This window comes from Castor canadensis, chromosome 1 (assembly GCF_047511655.1).
Source record: "Castor canadensis chromosome 1, mCasCan1.hap1v2, whole genome shotgun sequence".
Classification (NCBI taxonomy): Eukaryota; Metazoa; Chordata; class Mammalia; order Rodentia; family Castoridae; genus Castor; species Castor canadensis.
The window spans coordinates 18783428-18801438 of NC_133386.1; the positions used below are offsets into that span (position 1 = coordinate 18783428).

The 18011-nt window shown below is 35.4% G+C and overlaps 1 protein-coding gene across 2 annotated transcripts in view; it reads right to left on the bottom strand.

Moving 5' to 3' along the window:
- Window positions 1-18011, bottom strand: part of Adgb (androglobin) — a 151451-nt gene that overhangs the window by 123327 nt on the left and 10113 nt on the right. The window contains exons 2-4 of one of the 2 annotated variants that reach the window (XM_074072532.1): window positions 10341-10503; window positions 4539-4631; window positions 934-1005 (exon numbers count right to left, since the gene is read on the bottom strand). In XM_074072532.1, the coding sequence (XP_073928633.1) occupies window positions 934-1005; window positions 4539-4631; window positions 10341-10503 (328 nt within the window). Of the gene's footprint in view, window positions 1-933; window positions 1006-4538; window positions 4632-10340; window positions 10528-18011 lie in introns of both variants that reach the window. The other variant, XM_074072528.1, reaches the window with a different exon arrangement.

Genomic DNA, 18011 nt, shown 5'->3' on the forward strand with positions numbered 1-18011 from the left:
ACAAAAACGGCCAGCATTAATTGGTTATTTTTAAGTTATAGGTAATGTAATTCAGAAAGAATTACAGTAAAAAAATCTATTTCCAATAGTAGTATTAAATTTTACATGCAATGTATTTTATTCCATATTTTTTTCTTTCTTTCTTTCTTTTTGGTGATACTGGGGTTTGAACTCAGGGCCTAACACTTGCCAGGCAAGCCCTCTAATACTTTAGCCACCTCCAGCCATTGATTTTATATTTTGATTTCTGATCCACAGAAAAAATCATAGGTCTTCCCTTTGGTTTTCAAGAAACACAGTCACAATGCAAACTAAAATAATAAACTTTACCTTCAGTTAGCTCTGAGAGAGAGAGAGAGAAAGAATATGTGTGTGTATGTGTGTGAGAGAAAGAGAGACTGTGAGGTTCTGACGATTTTTTTTGTTTTTGTTTTTGGTGGTTCTGCGGCTTGAACTCAGGGTCTCATGCTTGTTAGGCAGGAGCTCTACCACTACAGCCACTCTACCAGCCCTTTTCTATAATGGGTATTTTTTGAGATAAGGTTTCACAAATTGTTTGCTCTAGCTGGTTTCGAACTGCAATCAGAGTAGCTAGGATTATTTACAGGCACAAGCCACTGGCACCCATCTCTGATGATTTTTTTTGACAGTAGATATTGAGTGTTCTCACCACACAAATCAACAAAATGTGAGATGTTAATTGTCTTGACTGAATATACCACATTGTATAACAAATCATGAAATTTTATACCTTCAATATATCTAATTTCTAATTGTTACCTATACTTCAAAAATACTGGAAGTATTTCAGTATTTCAAAAATACTGGAATACTCAGTTATATCAAAACTTAAATGTGAACAAGATAGAGTGAAACTGGCTGTCTGGGAGTTGCTTGCTCAAGGCTAGGCCTTCCTCAGTGGGCCTGCATTACCTCACTGCAGAATAAATGTTCATTGACTGAAAACAGGTCAAACATGATCTCATTTTTCACAACGACCGGGGTCTGAAATAAAAGACATGAACATAGATATTACTCCATAGAAATATAAAGGAAACATACCTGATGACATATGCCAAACCTGATTTCATTTCTCACCATCAGAGGAATGAGACTAAAGGAGAAATAGGCTCACCATTCCTTCAGTTAATCCTTAGTAAGAACTTTAGGTGACATGAGTTTAACATGTTGCTGACAAAATGGAGTATTTAACATACAAATAAAACATGATACGTAATATATTATATATGTAGATAAACTAAGCAGGCACACACAGAAAGAGAGGGTAAAAAGTGATTTGAAATTTAAATTAACCACTCAAATTAAAACTGAAGCTTCGTTAACATCTGGTAGCCAGAAAAATATCTTCATCTTGGATAAAAAATATTAACTGTGGAAGCTTTTAAAAAATTTTGCCCAACTGTAAATCCTGTCACATTTCAAAATTAATTTTTGGCCATTTATGTAACTGGCATAATAATAATATAAAAATAATAGAGAAATATGACTTGTGACATTTTAAAAAGTGAGCTCCAAATTATATCAGAGCTTATATATTTAACATATCAAATTAACATGCAAGTAGTTTTGATTATAAAATTAGATACTTTTTTGATGGGAGTGAGGTTTGAACTCAGGACTTTGTGCTTGCAAAGCAGGCCCTCTACCACCTGGACCACACCTCCAGTTCATTTTGCTCTGGATGTTCTGGAGATGGGGTCTTGCAAATGTATGTCTGGTCTGGCCTTGAACCGCAATCCTTCCAATTTCGGACTTCCAAATAGCTATGATTATAGGTGTGAGCCACCAGAGCTCAGCTTTTAGAATTAGATTGCTATGGAAGGTAATGTGATCAATTTACCCTCAATCACTTGTACAACTAGTGCCTTAAAAGTCAATAAAAATAATTTTTGTATATTTGAGAAAAGTTTACCTAGAACTATCTTGAAAGCTTGGATTGACTCTTTGGTCATCTGGTTTGACTGGCTCCTGAACTGCCATCAAGAGACAGCAAGTATTAATGTGCATGAAAGTCAGTTAGTGGTGAGTGTGAGATTCCTAAAGTTTGAGGCATTAGACTTAATGTCACAAGCTGACAAAAGAAAAGTAAGAATTGGCTTTGCAAAAGACAACAAATATTAAGGCAGAGTTCTCTTCAATGGCTTTTTGCATCTCTCTTCCCTACACCTTACCTGAATTCATTTTCAAACATTACACAATGTTTAATATAATTGATGCTGAAAGGTCTTGGCCACTAATTTCTAGTGAGCAAAAACAAGATCTGATGAGTCACTCTGATCAGATCTTACCAATACTCTTGGTTGGAATGGTTCATGTTGACACTAAAGCCAGGATTTTAAGATCTTTAATAATTTAGTTTCTATCACAAATCATGTCACTTGATTTTGTCTTTTGTTTAGTGAATTCTGTGATATATTCTAGGTTGAACTCGTATTTTTTTTTTTTTGGTGGTGGTACAGGGGTTTGAACTCAGGGCTTCATGCTTGCTAGGCAGTCATTCTACCACTTGAGCCACCGCACCAGCCTGAACTTGTATTTTTAAACATGGGTTGTGATTATTTAGTAATTCTTGTAATGAGTTTGGTAGGTCAGAACTAGTGAGAGATAGAGATAGAGATAGAGAGAGACAGAGAGAGAGAGAAAGAGAGAGAGACAGAAGATAAAATAGAGTAAAGCTCACATAGGAAGATTATTGCTTTGTGGGAGTTTTGTTTCAAGTTTATGTATGTGCATTTAAATGAGTCTCACTATAGGCCTAGACATTACAGCCTGAAAAATCCTATTCTAGAACTTTCCTCCTTAGCTGCACTTCCAGTTGAGGCTGTTTGGTCCATATTCTAGGATGACAGGTCAAGAAAAGTCCATGCAGAGGGAGGGAAATGGCTGGAGGTGGAGAGCAGCACTATGGCATATGTAGCAGGAGGCGTCTTCAACAACAATGGATACATTCATCTTTAGCATAAACGTATTTCTTAGAATTAACATGCACTAAAAAGAAAGGAAGATGGTTCGTAAAACTTTTCTATTTATTCAATTTTAGTAGTTCCACCTCATGAAATTCATATCCCTTTTTTTTTGGTATGAAATGTAAACCATGGGCACTTATAGTAAGTAGACTAAGTGTTGATCATAGCATGTCAATATCAAGCACATTGTATTTACAGGCCAGAATTTGTATTTGTTCTTCACATCAGTGTTACATCACATTAAAATTAATTTAAAAACCTGGCTCAAGCATATTTGAATTATTTTATTTAAAAATCTTACAAGAAGGCATTCAAAAATATTCTGATGTGCTGAGAAGGATCTTTTAGTAAATCTTTGAGATTTACTAAATCTAATTTTATCCACTAGTATGATGGATAAATTGTATTTTTTGTGCATTAGTATCAATGCTGATGATAGCTAAAACTTTTAGGAATAAAATCACATTTGTGTGGAAAGAGAGATTCGAAAGAGTCTACAAATGTACAGAACAATAAGCAACATTAAAACCATTTGACTAGTACGAAATAATTTGGCCTACTGCTTTTCTATGTATTAAATGAAAATAATAGGAAATTCAACAAGAGAAGGGCATTAGTGATAATTAAAACCCTGGAAAGAAGAAATATCATAGCTATTAAGGAGTTAGACTAGTGTGTCTAAACTATATGTGTTGTTTAAACTGAGCGTCTCTCAGAGGATGACCCAGTCAGTATGATCCAAGAGGTTGAGCATGGAGTCCAGAAATGAAGGTTGTTTTTGGAAAACACTTCAAGAATCTGTTGATTGGAGAAACCCAAATGCAAACTTCTTGGATTGGAAAATTTATGCTAATAAACACTAGAGAAAACAGATCTCCATTCTACATGAGCTCATGCTGAGAAGCAGAAAGGAGAAAAAAGAGAAAAGCTGTCCATGAGAACTTCAGAATTGATGCTCAACATTTTAGGCTAATAGTTGATATTTTGGAGTGAGGTAGAAAATTCAAGGTTCTAGGCAAAAAGTCAGTGATCTCTTGGAAACCAATACAAGAATTTACTAACCTATACTGAGAAACATTAATCTCTGATTTAAATGCCAAACAAGCAATTATATTGCTTTGTTGTACACCTCAAGAAAAATTAAATCATTTCAAAATCAGCCAGATGTGGTAGTAAGTGTCGATAATTCCAGCTACTCAGGAGGCAGAGTTTGAGGCCAGCCTGGGCAAAAATGTTAGTAGACCCTATCACAACAAGTATGTTGGGAGTGGTGGTGTAGCTCCAAAATCCCAATTAGGTGGGAAAATTCCAAGAAGGTGGATTGTGATCCGAGACCAGCACCAGGCAAAAATTCTAGACCCTATCTGAAAAAAAAATTTAAAAATATTTTTAAAAAGTTGGCAGGAGCTAGGAGGACTGCCTAGTAAGCATGAGGCCCTGAGTTCAAACCTCAGTACTGAAAAAAATATAGTTTCACAATTGGAAATTTTTACTCACTCTGATATTGTATACCTATAGTTAATAAGTATTTTGTTGAGTAGTATTTCTTACCCGACTGAGCATAAAATCCTGTGGACGTTTCCAAGAATAAATTTTCAATGATTGTGGTAGTTCAATCTTTCCTTCTGGGTCTTCAAAAAAATGCTGTGCAAAAATAAATTGAGCATTTTATTCATATGGTTTTATTAAAACAAAAACACCCCAACCCTAATTAAAAAATAAGTGAATAGGTCTGACTAATAAATAAACATCTATTGAGCAATGTGTATGTGTTTGTTCCCAGAGACACCTCCTGCAGTATTTGGAGAAAACTGAATGTAACAATTCTGTATATTGTTAACAGAACCTTGATTATCCAGTAGCATTTGATTGTAGAGGAAGCAGCCCAAACAAACATGAGCTGCTGTCTGATGCAAACTAGGTCCAGTGCGAGAGCTCTTTTGGATGCATCAGAAATGGCCATATTTTCCACAGAAAACATTTTGTTTTTACATAAGTAGAAAAAATATTTTTTGATTTTCAATTATTGGAATCATAAACAGGATTATAAATATGCTGGACCTTTGACCTGACTTTATCAATTTTTCAACTTAATCTTGTCCTGTTGAGATAACAACTATATGGATTCACATGCAATTGTATGAAGTAGCACAGTCCTGGAGTTCCCCCCACCCAGTTTCTCCAGTGGTAACGTCTTCTAGAACTCTAGTACAGTATCATTGTTGGAACAATGACCTTAACACAATTGAGATCTGGAGCAGTTTAATCTCTACAAGGATCATTCCAATACTACTTAGAGTCACACCTACCCACCCACTTGCCACCCCATACTCTCTTCCCTCACGTCTGACACTCACTGATCTGTTCTCCATTTCTATAATTTTGTCCTTTTCATAATGTAGTATTGGTAGAATATATAGTATGAAACCTTTTTGGATGGGCATAATTCTTCAGAGACTGATCAAAATTTCTGCATGTATCAATAGTTTGTTCTTACCTATAGCTGAGTGATATTTCACAGTGTAAGTATTTGTTTGTTTATGATTTACCCATCGAAGGTCATCAGGGTTCTTTCTAGCTTCTGGCTACTACAACAATGCTGTCATGACGTTTGTGTAGAGTTACAGACTTTCGTGTGAACTTGCTTTTATTCAGCTGGAACAAATACTCAAGAATGCACTTAAGCCATTAATCTTCACACACCCCTATGTGGGTCAATTAGTGAGCTTCGGAGAAAAAATGATATTCAAACATTAACCCTTAAATCCTAGCAATTTAAAATGTTAGAAACACCTCAGGGAGTTACTATGTAAGAGTTCACAGAGCTCAGGAGATACTAGGTAAAAAAGATACCTACAAGAAATAACATGAAAGCAAAAATAAAATGCTTGAAGAATATCAGTGTGGTAAAATTGTGCAATTATATTTCACCTTAATGAAATAATGAGTTAATGAGGACAGAAACAAATAAATACTTTTGTGATTTTCATAGTAATCCTATTTTTACCCTAAGGCTGGTATGACTGAGAAACATAGAGAGGGCATTGAAAGAGCTTTTAACATTGTCAGTACACATGCTTATATCAGAACATGTGATTTGTTGTTACAGTAAAGACACTGCAACAATTTGAATGAAGAAAAGGACACCTCAACATCTTGCTAAAATGTACAATGATTCTTCAAGACACTGAAGTTTCCAGGTGCTATTGCAAACCTAAGTGGTTTCCCCTGTATTGCTTCCTCCCCCTTTCTTACAAATATTAATTAATTTATTTTAAAATGTCCTTTTCTGTTATAAAAATTTAACAAGAAAAAAAGTGTCCCTCTTGACAATTCCAAAATCAAAAATCACATGTGGATCATTTCCTATTATCTGATTTTTTCCCTTGGTTTCTCTTCATGCCTAATAATTTTTTATTGACTGATATAACATTTTTAATGAATATGGGATGCCTTTTTAAATAAATATGAGATTTTTTAAATAAATAAAATGTCTTCTTCCAGAGAGAAAGATTTTATTTCCTTTTGTCAGGCAGAGTATAGGATGACTCCACAATGCTGGGTCCCAGGATTAAGTAGGACTGGTGTAACTTTGGCTTGCCTTACTTCATACAGAATGCTGTGTCTGTTCTGGGGCAAAATGTAAGATTGAACTGCTGATCAAGGTTCCTTCAAACGTTATGTATCCTAAACAATCTCTCCTCACACATGAAACTCTTTCTTAGTTATCAGCCTGCAGGCTTCTGCTTCTCACTCATCATTTGTGTGGCGGCTGCTCTTCACACACATAGCTTAGGAGTTGAAAAAAATGTCTTTTTTTAGACCAAAAATCATATATTCTCACTCATATGCAGACATTAGATCAAGGGCAAACAGAACAAGGAGATTGGACTTTGATCACATGATAAAGTGAGAGCACACAAGGGAGGGGTGAGAATAGGTAAGACACCTAAAAAACTAGATAGCATTTGTTGCTCTCAAAGCAGAGAAACTAAAGCAGATACCTTAAAAGCAACTGAGGCCAATAGGAGAAGGGGACCAGGAACTAGAGAAAAGGTTAGATCAAAAAGAATTAACCTAGAAGGTAACACACACGCACAGGAAATTAATGTGCATCAACTCCCTGTATAGCTATCCTTATCTCAACTAGCAAACACCCTTGATCATTCCTATTATTGTTTATACTCTCTCTTCAACAAAATTAGAGATAAAGGCAAATAGTTTCTGCCGGGTAGCAAGGGGGGGGCAGTAAGGGAGGGGGTGGGGGGAAGGGGGGAGAAATGACCCAAGCATTGTATGCACATATGAATAATAAAAAAATTTTTTTAAATGTCTTTTTTTGGCCATACTGGGGTTTCAACTCAGGGCTTCGTGCTTGCTGGGCAGGTGCTCAGATGCTTTAGCCCCACCTCCAGCACTTTCTGCTCTGTTACTTTTGCTATTGCATCTCACTTTTTGTCCAGGCCTTACTGAACCATGATCCTTCTATTTTCTCACTCCCCACTACATCTGGGATAGCAGACACATGCCACCATGCTCAGCTTTTTTATTGATATGGGGGGGGGGTCTCACAAACATTTTTGCTGAACCGGAACCACAATTCTCCCAATCTCAGCTTCCCATGTAGCTGGGATAACAGGTACGTACCACTGCACCCAACTATTAGGAACTTGTGAACTTTTTGCAAGCTAGGATTACAGACATAAGCCACCTGTGCTTGGCTTGAGCAAATGTCTTGAGATTAAATTAGATGCAAATTGTTCAGATCACTTGTCTGCAGTTACCACTTCTTTGCATTTTGGCTTAAGTCCTGGTCGCTTCAGTAGCCACAGACAATATCCTCTGACTCTCCAGCCCAGAGAAAATGACACAAGGCCCCAGGCCACTACCTTCAGCTTGATCTCTGGTCTTCAGGCCCTGAATTAATAACTCTCCTTGAGGAAAAAATCAGAGGTGAACATGAAGCTCTCCTTGTCATGATTCTCTTTTTTCCAGGATCTGAGCCTCTTGCATTAAGAAGTTAATGATGATCTTCCATGTCATTTCACTTGAGAGAGATTCCTTACATCTACTGTACAGTACTACGTTATATGCTTTTAAGTTTGGTTCACCTGCCACATACATTAGTTGGCATTTAGCTGGAAAAGTGAGACCTGCCTCTGTACTTAGAGGGAAGGGTTGACTCATCTGAGGCTGGTTTCCTGGTGAGTACCTCATATCTAGGCAAGTGGCCATCTGAAAATCTCCAAGGATACCTGCCATCATTGGATGCTTAAGGCAATTCATTCTGGTAAGATATGGATGTTGAAATCAGGGCTAAGAGCTATGGCGCCACCATCCCACAGAGAGGCAACACAAAGCTTAGACACTGTGTACCACTCAGTACAGAACTGCCTCCTGAGCCATCAATACTGAGGCCATGGAACAAAACTGAGGATGAGGAGCAAAGTCCTATTCCAGATTTGACCACTTTGCACTGTAGTTTGAGCTGGTGGTGTCCTATGCTTGAAAGCTGCAGTGATAGGATGGAATTTTGGCTAAGAACCTGAAGTGTCATACTCTGTTGTGTAGCTCCTGTCCACAACATAAAGTGAGCCAATACTTCCTTAACTATGCAGTTATAAAGCACTGTAGTATCTACTTTGGGGTCTTATGCTCAGCCAGTCTGGTTAGTATATGCTGCCCCAAACTGAAAGGGACATTATGTGACTACAGGCTTGCTAATGCTCCAATTAAGTACACATTTTCCCCAATACATATTCTTCTAACAGACTTGTCCTTGCTTTAACAACACTGATAAGTCCGAGAACTGGATACCCAATCTTCCAGAGACCTGTCAGATTTCTTATAGTCACTGATAAAGATACTCCAAGCTCCCTAGAAAGCTATTGTTATATACTATATCAAAGTTTTTCAAGCAGTTCCTTCCTTCCTCTCCCTGTTGTTTCTTCACATCTTGGTATGACTCATATTTAGGTCTTTTCCACAGCTCATTTATTCAACTGTGGGTTAAACAACCTAACCTTCCTATCTGAATTCTGAAAGTTACAAATAAGACAACAGAGACACACACCTATACATAAATTCAAACACAGTTCCTAAAACTTTTGAACTGCTGCTAAAATACGTAGAGTATTCCCATTTTCATTTGAACACACAGAGTTCAAAGACCCATTGTATCTAAAAGTTCCACAATTACTGTAGGTATGGTAGAGAGAATTGTATTCTCTCACACATTGCTATTTTGGAAATTATTCTTCAAATGCTAACAGAGTCAGTAACTAGTTGCCTTATTAAATATCTTTGGGGAGCAAAGCTATGAGTCATTCAGTTTGTGATTTTGTATGGTATAAGCATAATTTAAATGCTATTATTTACTATTTTAAAATGCTTCGTGAAAATAAAGAATTCATAGTTCAAACTAACCATCCTGACAATATATTTTATTTTTTTAAAAATTACATTATGGTCTAAGAGTTTTTAAAAATTTCTACACCAAATAAATAAGTCATATTTTAGACACAATCCAGACCTGTAGCCTCAACAAAGTCTAAAAATAGAATAAACATTTTTAAATAGGCAAAAGAAGCTAAAATAATTTAATTTAAAAATAGACAAACTCCATGTAGCTCCAGTTTTGAAGACACATCATGTTTATGTAACCAAAAGTAAACAAAGAAGAACTCGGATCTTTATCAGTGTATCTTGAGGGAATTAAGAGGGATCCAGTTCTTATCTCTGTAATAGCTCTTTAGAATCATGCTTTGGACTGGGGTGTAGCTCAGTGGTACAGTGTTTGCCTGGCACATGGGAGACCTTGGGTTCATTCCCACTGCATACATATCTGGCAGCACTGAGGTTTGAACTCAGGACCTCACACTTGCTAAGCAGGTGCTCTTACTGCTTGAACTACTCTGACAGCCCCTATTATGGCAAAAATAAATGAGCAAGAAATAAACAAAACAAAAAAATAACAAAGTCATCTTTTCTGTACTGTCCAAGTAACAACTCAAAAATGCACTGTGGACTCGGATTCTAAAGTACTCTCTAAATACCTGGTTTCCAGCTCTGTCCAAAATCTGTTGCCTCTTAATTTTCCCTTTATTTCATTAGCACTCATTGTATACTTCCTTCCTCCCATTTACCCAACCGTAATCCACCAGAACTCTAGGGTTTGTAAAGACAAGGCAGTGATTGGGGAGGCTAAGTAGACAAAGACGGAATTCCCATTTGGAATATAGATCAAAGAAAAGAAGATGAGTACAGTCTCTTGTTAACAAATGATTCCCCTCCCCTCCCCCCATTATGAAATAAAAACCCAAATGAGATCTAGTCACAGTCAAGTTTACTTACTAACACAGGACTTTTGCCTGCTTTGTCTTTTTCTTTCCCGCCTTTGCCTGAGTCCCACTTCTCTGCATTGATGTCAGCTTCACTCCACTCTGGCCAGATTGGGAATTTCCCCTTCTTTTGTTCAGCAGAACCAGATGGTACATTACTGCCAAAAGGGTACAGACGCAAGACAGTGAGTGAAGGATACCTTTGTTTAAATGTCTGAGATAAAATATTAGATTAATTGCATGACATAAATTTAATTATCTTGTCAGTAGAGTATCTTAAACACATTTGTCAATCAGACATCATCCACGTGTGAGGGTTCTGAAGACCGAAGCCACCCCAAAGAGATCATTCTAGAAGCAAACTTTGAGCATTGGTCTCTACTTACTAATACAAGTCACTAAAAAATTGATACAAAGGGAGTTTATCTGTTACCATAAACATGAGATAATCTGAATATAATTCACATTTATGAAATGTACTATACATTTAAAATAGTAACAGCTTTTAGAATATCAGTACAAAAATAATGTTGATTTTTTTTCCAAGGGTAAAAGTACCAAGTGATCATTATTTCAAAAGAAAACTGTAAAACAGAAATCAGATACATAAGAATATCCACCCCACTCTAGATACCATCCTCCTAACAATGATCTATCTTCTCAGACCAATATGCAGGATTTATTTTTCATTCAAAACCAAAATCATTCTGCACATTTTTTATACACTGCTTTTTGCTACTTTTCAGTATATTGTTATATATTATCCATGTCCATAAAGTGCTTATCTAAGTATTATTTTACTGATTCCATAGCATTCTGGTACTATTATAGTATTATATAATATACCACATTTCATTTAATTGAGCTTCCATAATTTGGAAAGTTGAGCGTTTTGATTTTTAAGTTTTCCACTTTTATAAACAAAACAATGGTGACTATCCTTGTATGCTAAATCTTTGCTTATATTCTCAATGAATTCCTTTGGTTGAATTTTATTTAAAAAGTTGTCTTATCTATCAAATACATTTTGACCAGTATTCTACAGAAAAACGGACTTGCTTTTTACACTTGCCAATTATTTATTATAGTTATCATATCTATAAACCCTGAATATTAGTTTTTGTTCATTTTTATTAATTTAAATCTGAAGTAAGCATCTTGTTTAATTACTCAAGTTTTTAAAGTACTCTCAAGGGCTAGAACATTTCTCCAGCATGTGGAAGGAAAAGAAAAACAAAATTTCTACTCTTATAGAGTGTATATTCTAGTAGGTTCTAGATATGAAATATGCAGCACAAATTATGTATAATATAAAGTATAAGGTGAAAAATGCTAAGAGGAAATATAAAAGAGAAGGGAATTAAAGAGTTCAGGTATGCATTTTTTAAATAGAAGTAAGAGAAAGTGTCTATAATAAGGTAATATTTAAGTAAATAGCTAATGAAAGATAAGGATCAAGCTGTGTGTATGTCCAAGAGAAGACTTTTCCAAATGAAGGATTCAGCAAGAATAAACATTAAGGAAGAGTGAGTATTCAAGATGAAAAGATCATGTTGGCTTATTTTAGGAACAATATGGAGGTTGGTGTGGCTGATGCTGGGTGAGTAGAAAGGACAATAAGGGGAGGAAGATGACTTCAGAGAATGAAATGAGATGTGAAAATTATAAATAGGATCTAAGCTAAGGGAAGGACATTGGTCTTTAGTTTGAGCAAGACTGGAGGTGGAGGGAGGATTTGAGTGGAGGCAGGGGAGGACTTTCCTGAGCACCATGTCTGTTACAGACATGTTACTTCATTCTCTGTATTCTTTCATAGTCTTCATTTTTATAGCATTTGCAGCTCTCACTAATCCTTTATGTGTACACTGTGTATCTCCATAGGTAGGATTTGTGAGTTCCACAGTGGTAGGAACACTGGATTTTTCATTCAGGCTTTCTCTATACTTAGATGGACTTTTTTTGGTTGTCATTGTTGTTCATCTTTTGCAAGAGAATAAAATTCCTGGAAAGCCATACTGTTATCTAAGGTTGGCATACTCTATGTCTTTTTGTGTGCTCAAGGTCTTTTCCTACATATGTCAAAACAAATTATTCCAGTTCTGTAACACTGATAATACTTCCATCAGAAGACAATCTGATCTTCAATTCCTCCTCATTTCTTGGTCTTAAGGATTCCCATACTTTATACAGGTATTTCTAGGCATTATTTTTTTTTAACAAAAATCTCAATCTACTATCTTGCTGGAAAAGAAAATCTGAGGATACATACATTGTAAGTAGCATGGAAGAATATAGAAGAGGTAAGGATGAATAAAACTTTTCAGGAAAAATAGAAAAAATTCATATTTTAAACAGAAAAAACCAAGGCATAGAATAACATATCATAATATCTACTTTACTGAGTTAAAGCCTACAGACAAAAAAGAAATCAGTGATTTTGTATCCATACAAAACCATGATAAAATTACTTCACTCAGGAAACTTAAAATCTTAAACCTAACTTTTAAAAGAAAGATGTCACTTTTAATAAATAAAGGCTCAGTACTAAGATTTGCATCCTTCTTTATTCTATCAGGCATAAGTGATATGTTAGCTCTCTCACTTAAGCTGTTTTAAGCTTTATCAGTAACTGGCCTACTTTCCTTGGAACACATCAAATTTGTTTCCATTTACATTGAATATCACCTTTGAAAACTCTCATTAGAGATGTCATAATAGCCCAATAGAGTTCTTTGGGTGTTAGGCACACAATAAACAACATTCAAGGGCAGTCCATGGTCAGATGTACTGCAACTTCAAGTGACCATGGAAAACGTTGATTTTGAAACCCTGAGCACACTAAGTAAGCTTTTGAAGTCCACTGGCAGGATTTACCTACTGCTCCAGCAGAGTTGGGAGTTTTTGGGTGTTTAAACCATGTCATGCCTGATCTCATCAATTCTGAGAAGAAGATAATTTTTAAACATAAAAACTAATAAAAGAACATTTAGGAACAGGTAATAGTGGGAAATAAATATTGCCAAAGTTTTGAAAATTCTAACCTGCAACACTGAAAAGTCAGTTATTCAAAGAGTCAGTTTATTCATTTATCAATATACCTTAACTACTAGTACATGATTCAATTCACTCAAATTATCAGAAAAGATATTGAAGAAAAATATAATATAAATTGTGGAAATAATTATTATTTTTAAAACTTATTAAAAGTCAGTGGGGGAGCATTCAAATGATAAAATCTTTATATTCCAAATTCTCAGTATGGGATATTCTAAAAGAAACCAATGTTTGGAGGAGGAAAAAAATTTTAGCCATCAAAGCACAAGGCTGGTTCCCAAAGAAGAAATTACAAAATATGAGGATGCTCTTGGAGAAAAGAGAGTATGCATAACAGAAAAAAGTAATTATAACTTAAAACCATTGATAAAGATCAGAAGACTAATTACAGAAAGAACCTATAGTGGTGGGGGACTGAAATAGAGGATTGCACAAGTAGACACTGAGAAATGGACTCAAATAGTATAAGCTTGAAAGTCTACAAGCCGATCCTGGGAAAGGAGCTATAATTACTCTGCAAATGCCAGGACCAGACAAAGGATTCATGAAGGAACAAATGAATAGTATGTTCATAAGATCCAAGATTTGAAATAATACTGGCACAGCTCCCACAATAGTTTAGGGTGCAAGAGGAAATGGGGCCACTTTTTTTCCTGTGATTCTATGAGGAAACACACTGGCCAAAAGAGAAAAACTGGAGGTGGGGCAACCCTGTGTCACCACAGTTGTGGCATCAGGGATAGCACTTCCCATATGGCATAAAATCCTATCCGCTTCCAACATTAAGACTCGGGAGGGGCAGAGGTAACATAAAACTTCAAAAAAAATTATGGCAAATACACCCAGTAATCAGAAAGAACACTGTTCTTCTGTTGGAACAGAGGGCTTAGAGGGCCTTTTTGATCCCTTAACTATTCAGTAGCTGAACTGTGGCTAGGTTCTGGAGTTTCCAGCTAAGGGCCATAGTTCAGTAGTAGAGAAACATTCTTTAGTGAGCTGCAAAAAGCAGGTGTTTGCCATCCCATTAGGAAGTATTTCAGTAGTGTAACAATTACCCAATACCTTCCAGGAGTGCACACCAACAGCATTTCATCAATGGATTGGCTGCTGATCCTCCTGGAAGGCCATTCAAACTCCATGGGAGAGAATAGTTACATAATTTGAAATTTTCTATAGAAGACAAATTAAAATTATGAAGCAAAAAGAAGAAGCTTAAAACTATGCAGAACAGTCAGTATCTTAAAAAAATCACACCCAAGGAAAGAAACATAAGGTGCCAAACATAAAAGACTTTATGATTTAGTATTGTCAAAAAGACTAAGGAGAGGCAGTTTCTACTTTGCAATGAGATAGGAAAATATTAAGCAAAAAAGTTAGAAATGAAAAAAGGCATTTTGAAAAATTTCTATAGCAAAAGTTCAGGTGTTAAAATACTCTATAAAATGACACAATGAGAGACAAACTACAGCTAAAGAGCAAAAAATACTCATAGTTAGAAGGTAGACTTTTTAAAAAATCTAGTATTTGCATAAAAAGATGAAATGTATAAAGTGGCTAGATTGAAAAAATCCAGCATGTGTGTGATAGAATTCCAGAAAGACAAAATAGGTAGAATGTGGGGATGTAGGACATTTGAAGAAAGGACCACTGGAATACGTTTAGAATTTACAAAAGGTGTGTCTTCAGGAAACTAGTGAGGTGGTGCACATCTGTGATTCCAGCTGTTTGGTGGGAAGAGATGGGAGGATTGTGGTCCAAGACTGGCAGGGAAAAAAGAGTGAGAGCCCATCTGAAAAACAAATTAAAGCAAAAGGATTGGGATTGTGACTCAAGAGGAAGACAACCTTCTACGTAGCAAGCTTGAGGCCCTGAGTTCAAGCCCCAACACAGCAAAAAAAAAAAAGTGTCTCCTAAAAAATTAGCTAGCATTTGTTGCCCTTAACGCAGAGAAACTAAAGCAGATAACTTAAAAGCAACTGAGACCAATAGGAAAAGGGGACCAGGAACTAGAGAAAAGGTGAGATCAAAAAGAATTAACCTAGAAGGTAGCACACACACACAGGAAATTAATGTGAGTCAACTCCCTGTATAGCTATCCTTATCTCAACCAGCAAAAACCCTTGTTCCTTCCTATTATTGCTTATACTCTCTCTACAACAAAATTAGAGATGAGGGCAAAATAGTTTCTGCTGGGTATTGAGGGGGTGGGGGGAGAGGGAGGGGGTGGAGTGGGTGGTAAGGGAGGGGGTGGGGGCAGGGGGGAGAAATGACCCAAGCCTTGTATGCACATATGAATAATAAAACAATAAAAATTAAAAAAAAGTGTCTTCATACCCAAGAAAGTTCAAGTAATAAAAAAGAGTTAATAGAAGGTTGAGAGGTGGTGATCTGAACCTAGATATATCAAATATAATGACAGGTCAATCATATGGATAAAAAAATCTATTTGCACAGAGAAATGTTAAATTATCCCCAAACAAGAAAAAAATCAAATTGGCAGCAACAGTAATAGGAGATACAGTAAGTTCTAAAGTTATATCTTCAGAACTGAGGTAACATAACTGTCAATCCTGTACTCACTATCAAATTAAACTCTTATTCAAAAGTAAGGTTAAAATATTTATCTTGAAAACATTTTAACACTGAGTCTACCATAGAGATTCTTGACTATAAAAAAAATAAAAAATATTGGAAATAAACCTAGATCAAAAGTGTGGAATACAAGTAGTAATAGTACACAAACAATATAAGTAAACTTGTTGACAAAAATTTAAACAGCATGTCCTGGAAACATATAATGATAACAATCGCTTTATGCTTTAAAGAACTGGGGGGGGGGGTGGTAAAAGAGGGGAAGGGAGAAGAGGGGAGAAATGACCCAATAATTGTATGCACATATGAATAAAAAAAAAGAAAGAAAAAAATAAAAAAGAACTGCGATTAAAATTCTAGAAAATAGAAATAAAAGAGATGAGGAAGGGAATTCTAAAAGATTTTTCTTTAGAAATGCTACTGAATAGCTGTAGACATTGTAGAAACATATTCAAGTTAAAAAAAAAATATATATATAAAATAAACATACTCCAAGAAATAAAATGTTAAAACTTTCAAACACAGAGAAAGAAAGGGTGGATCTTCTGTTAGGGATGATTTAGTTGGAAACTATGCCACAGATCGAAGGGAAATTGTAAATGCAGAAGTCTTTTAATTAGGGTCAAATCAATTGATATGTTTGAAAAGTAAAAAAAAAAATAGAATACAATTTCAGATTGATGAAAAATATTCAACCAACTGTTCACCTATTTCTAACTAACGTGTAGTGAACACTGTTCTGTGCCAAGCACTGTACAATATGATATGGTTGTCATGATATATAGGTAATGTACAGGTGGCTGTGGACATAGATAAAGATATATAGACAGAGCTATAGATACACATACAGAAATAAGTATCTTTGCCACTGAACCTATTTGGAAGACAAATAGATCAACCACTAACTTCAATATAATGTGGCATTGGAGAGGTGGAAATCTTTCCAGGTGACCAAAAGGAGGATATTGTGCCTGGTGTGAGGCAGAAAATACCATCTGACATGTCCCAAGAATAAGTAGAAAATTTCCGGGTTAATGAAGGTGAAAGGCATTAGTATGAACAGTGAATTGGCATAGAGACAGAGCATAGGCAAGAGGCAAAACCAGACCATAGAAGAGGACCGTGGTCCAATGTCTCTCATAAACAGAGGGGCAAAAATGTAAGTAAAAATAGAACATGTCAAATTTCACAATGTATAATTTAAAATAAGTCCAGATCAGGTGAAGTTTATTACAGGTTTGCTTAGCTACTTTAACATTTGATAATCAATTGGTGTAATGTACCATATTAACAAATTAAAAGAGAAAGTGATATGATCATCTAAATAAATATAGAAAAAAGCATTTGACAAAATACAATGCACAATGCTGATTTCAGAAAACAAGGAATAGAAGCCAACTCCTTCAAACCTGACAAAAGATATCTACAAAAGATAGCTACAAAAACCTGCAGCTGACATTGTACTTAGTGGTAAAACTAAATGCTTTATCCCTGTGGTCGGGAACAGGACTAAGGTATATACTCACTTCCACTCAATATTTTACTGAAAACTTACCCAGTCCACAAAGACATGGGAAAAAAACAAATGCATATTGGAAAGAAGATAATAAAATAATAATAAAATAAAACTGGTTTTATTTGTAGATGACATGATTTTCTATGTAGAAAATCTTAGGATATTTATCAAATACTCCTGTAAATGGCTAAAATTAAAAAGATAAACATATTAAGTGCTGATACAGATGTAGAACAACTGCAACTTTCACCGCTCCTGGGGGAGGGAGTATGAGAATTTAAAAGCAAATTAGGGAAATTCCAGATGATAGCAATATTATCTATTCTTGGATCCTATATTCTATTGCACATTTGATTACCAAATCGTATTCAATATGATATATTTTATCTATATATTCTTTCTTTCATATAAACCTATTTTTGGTAAATTAAACACCATATAATTTCAACTGGGACAAGACCAAATTGTCTTTATTTATAATGAAATTGGTATATGAGTTTATTAACACACATTTGATAAGTC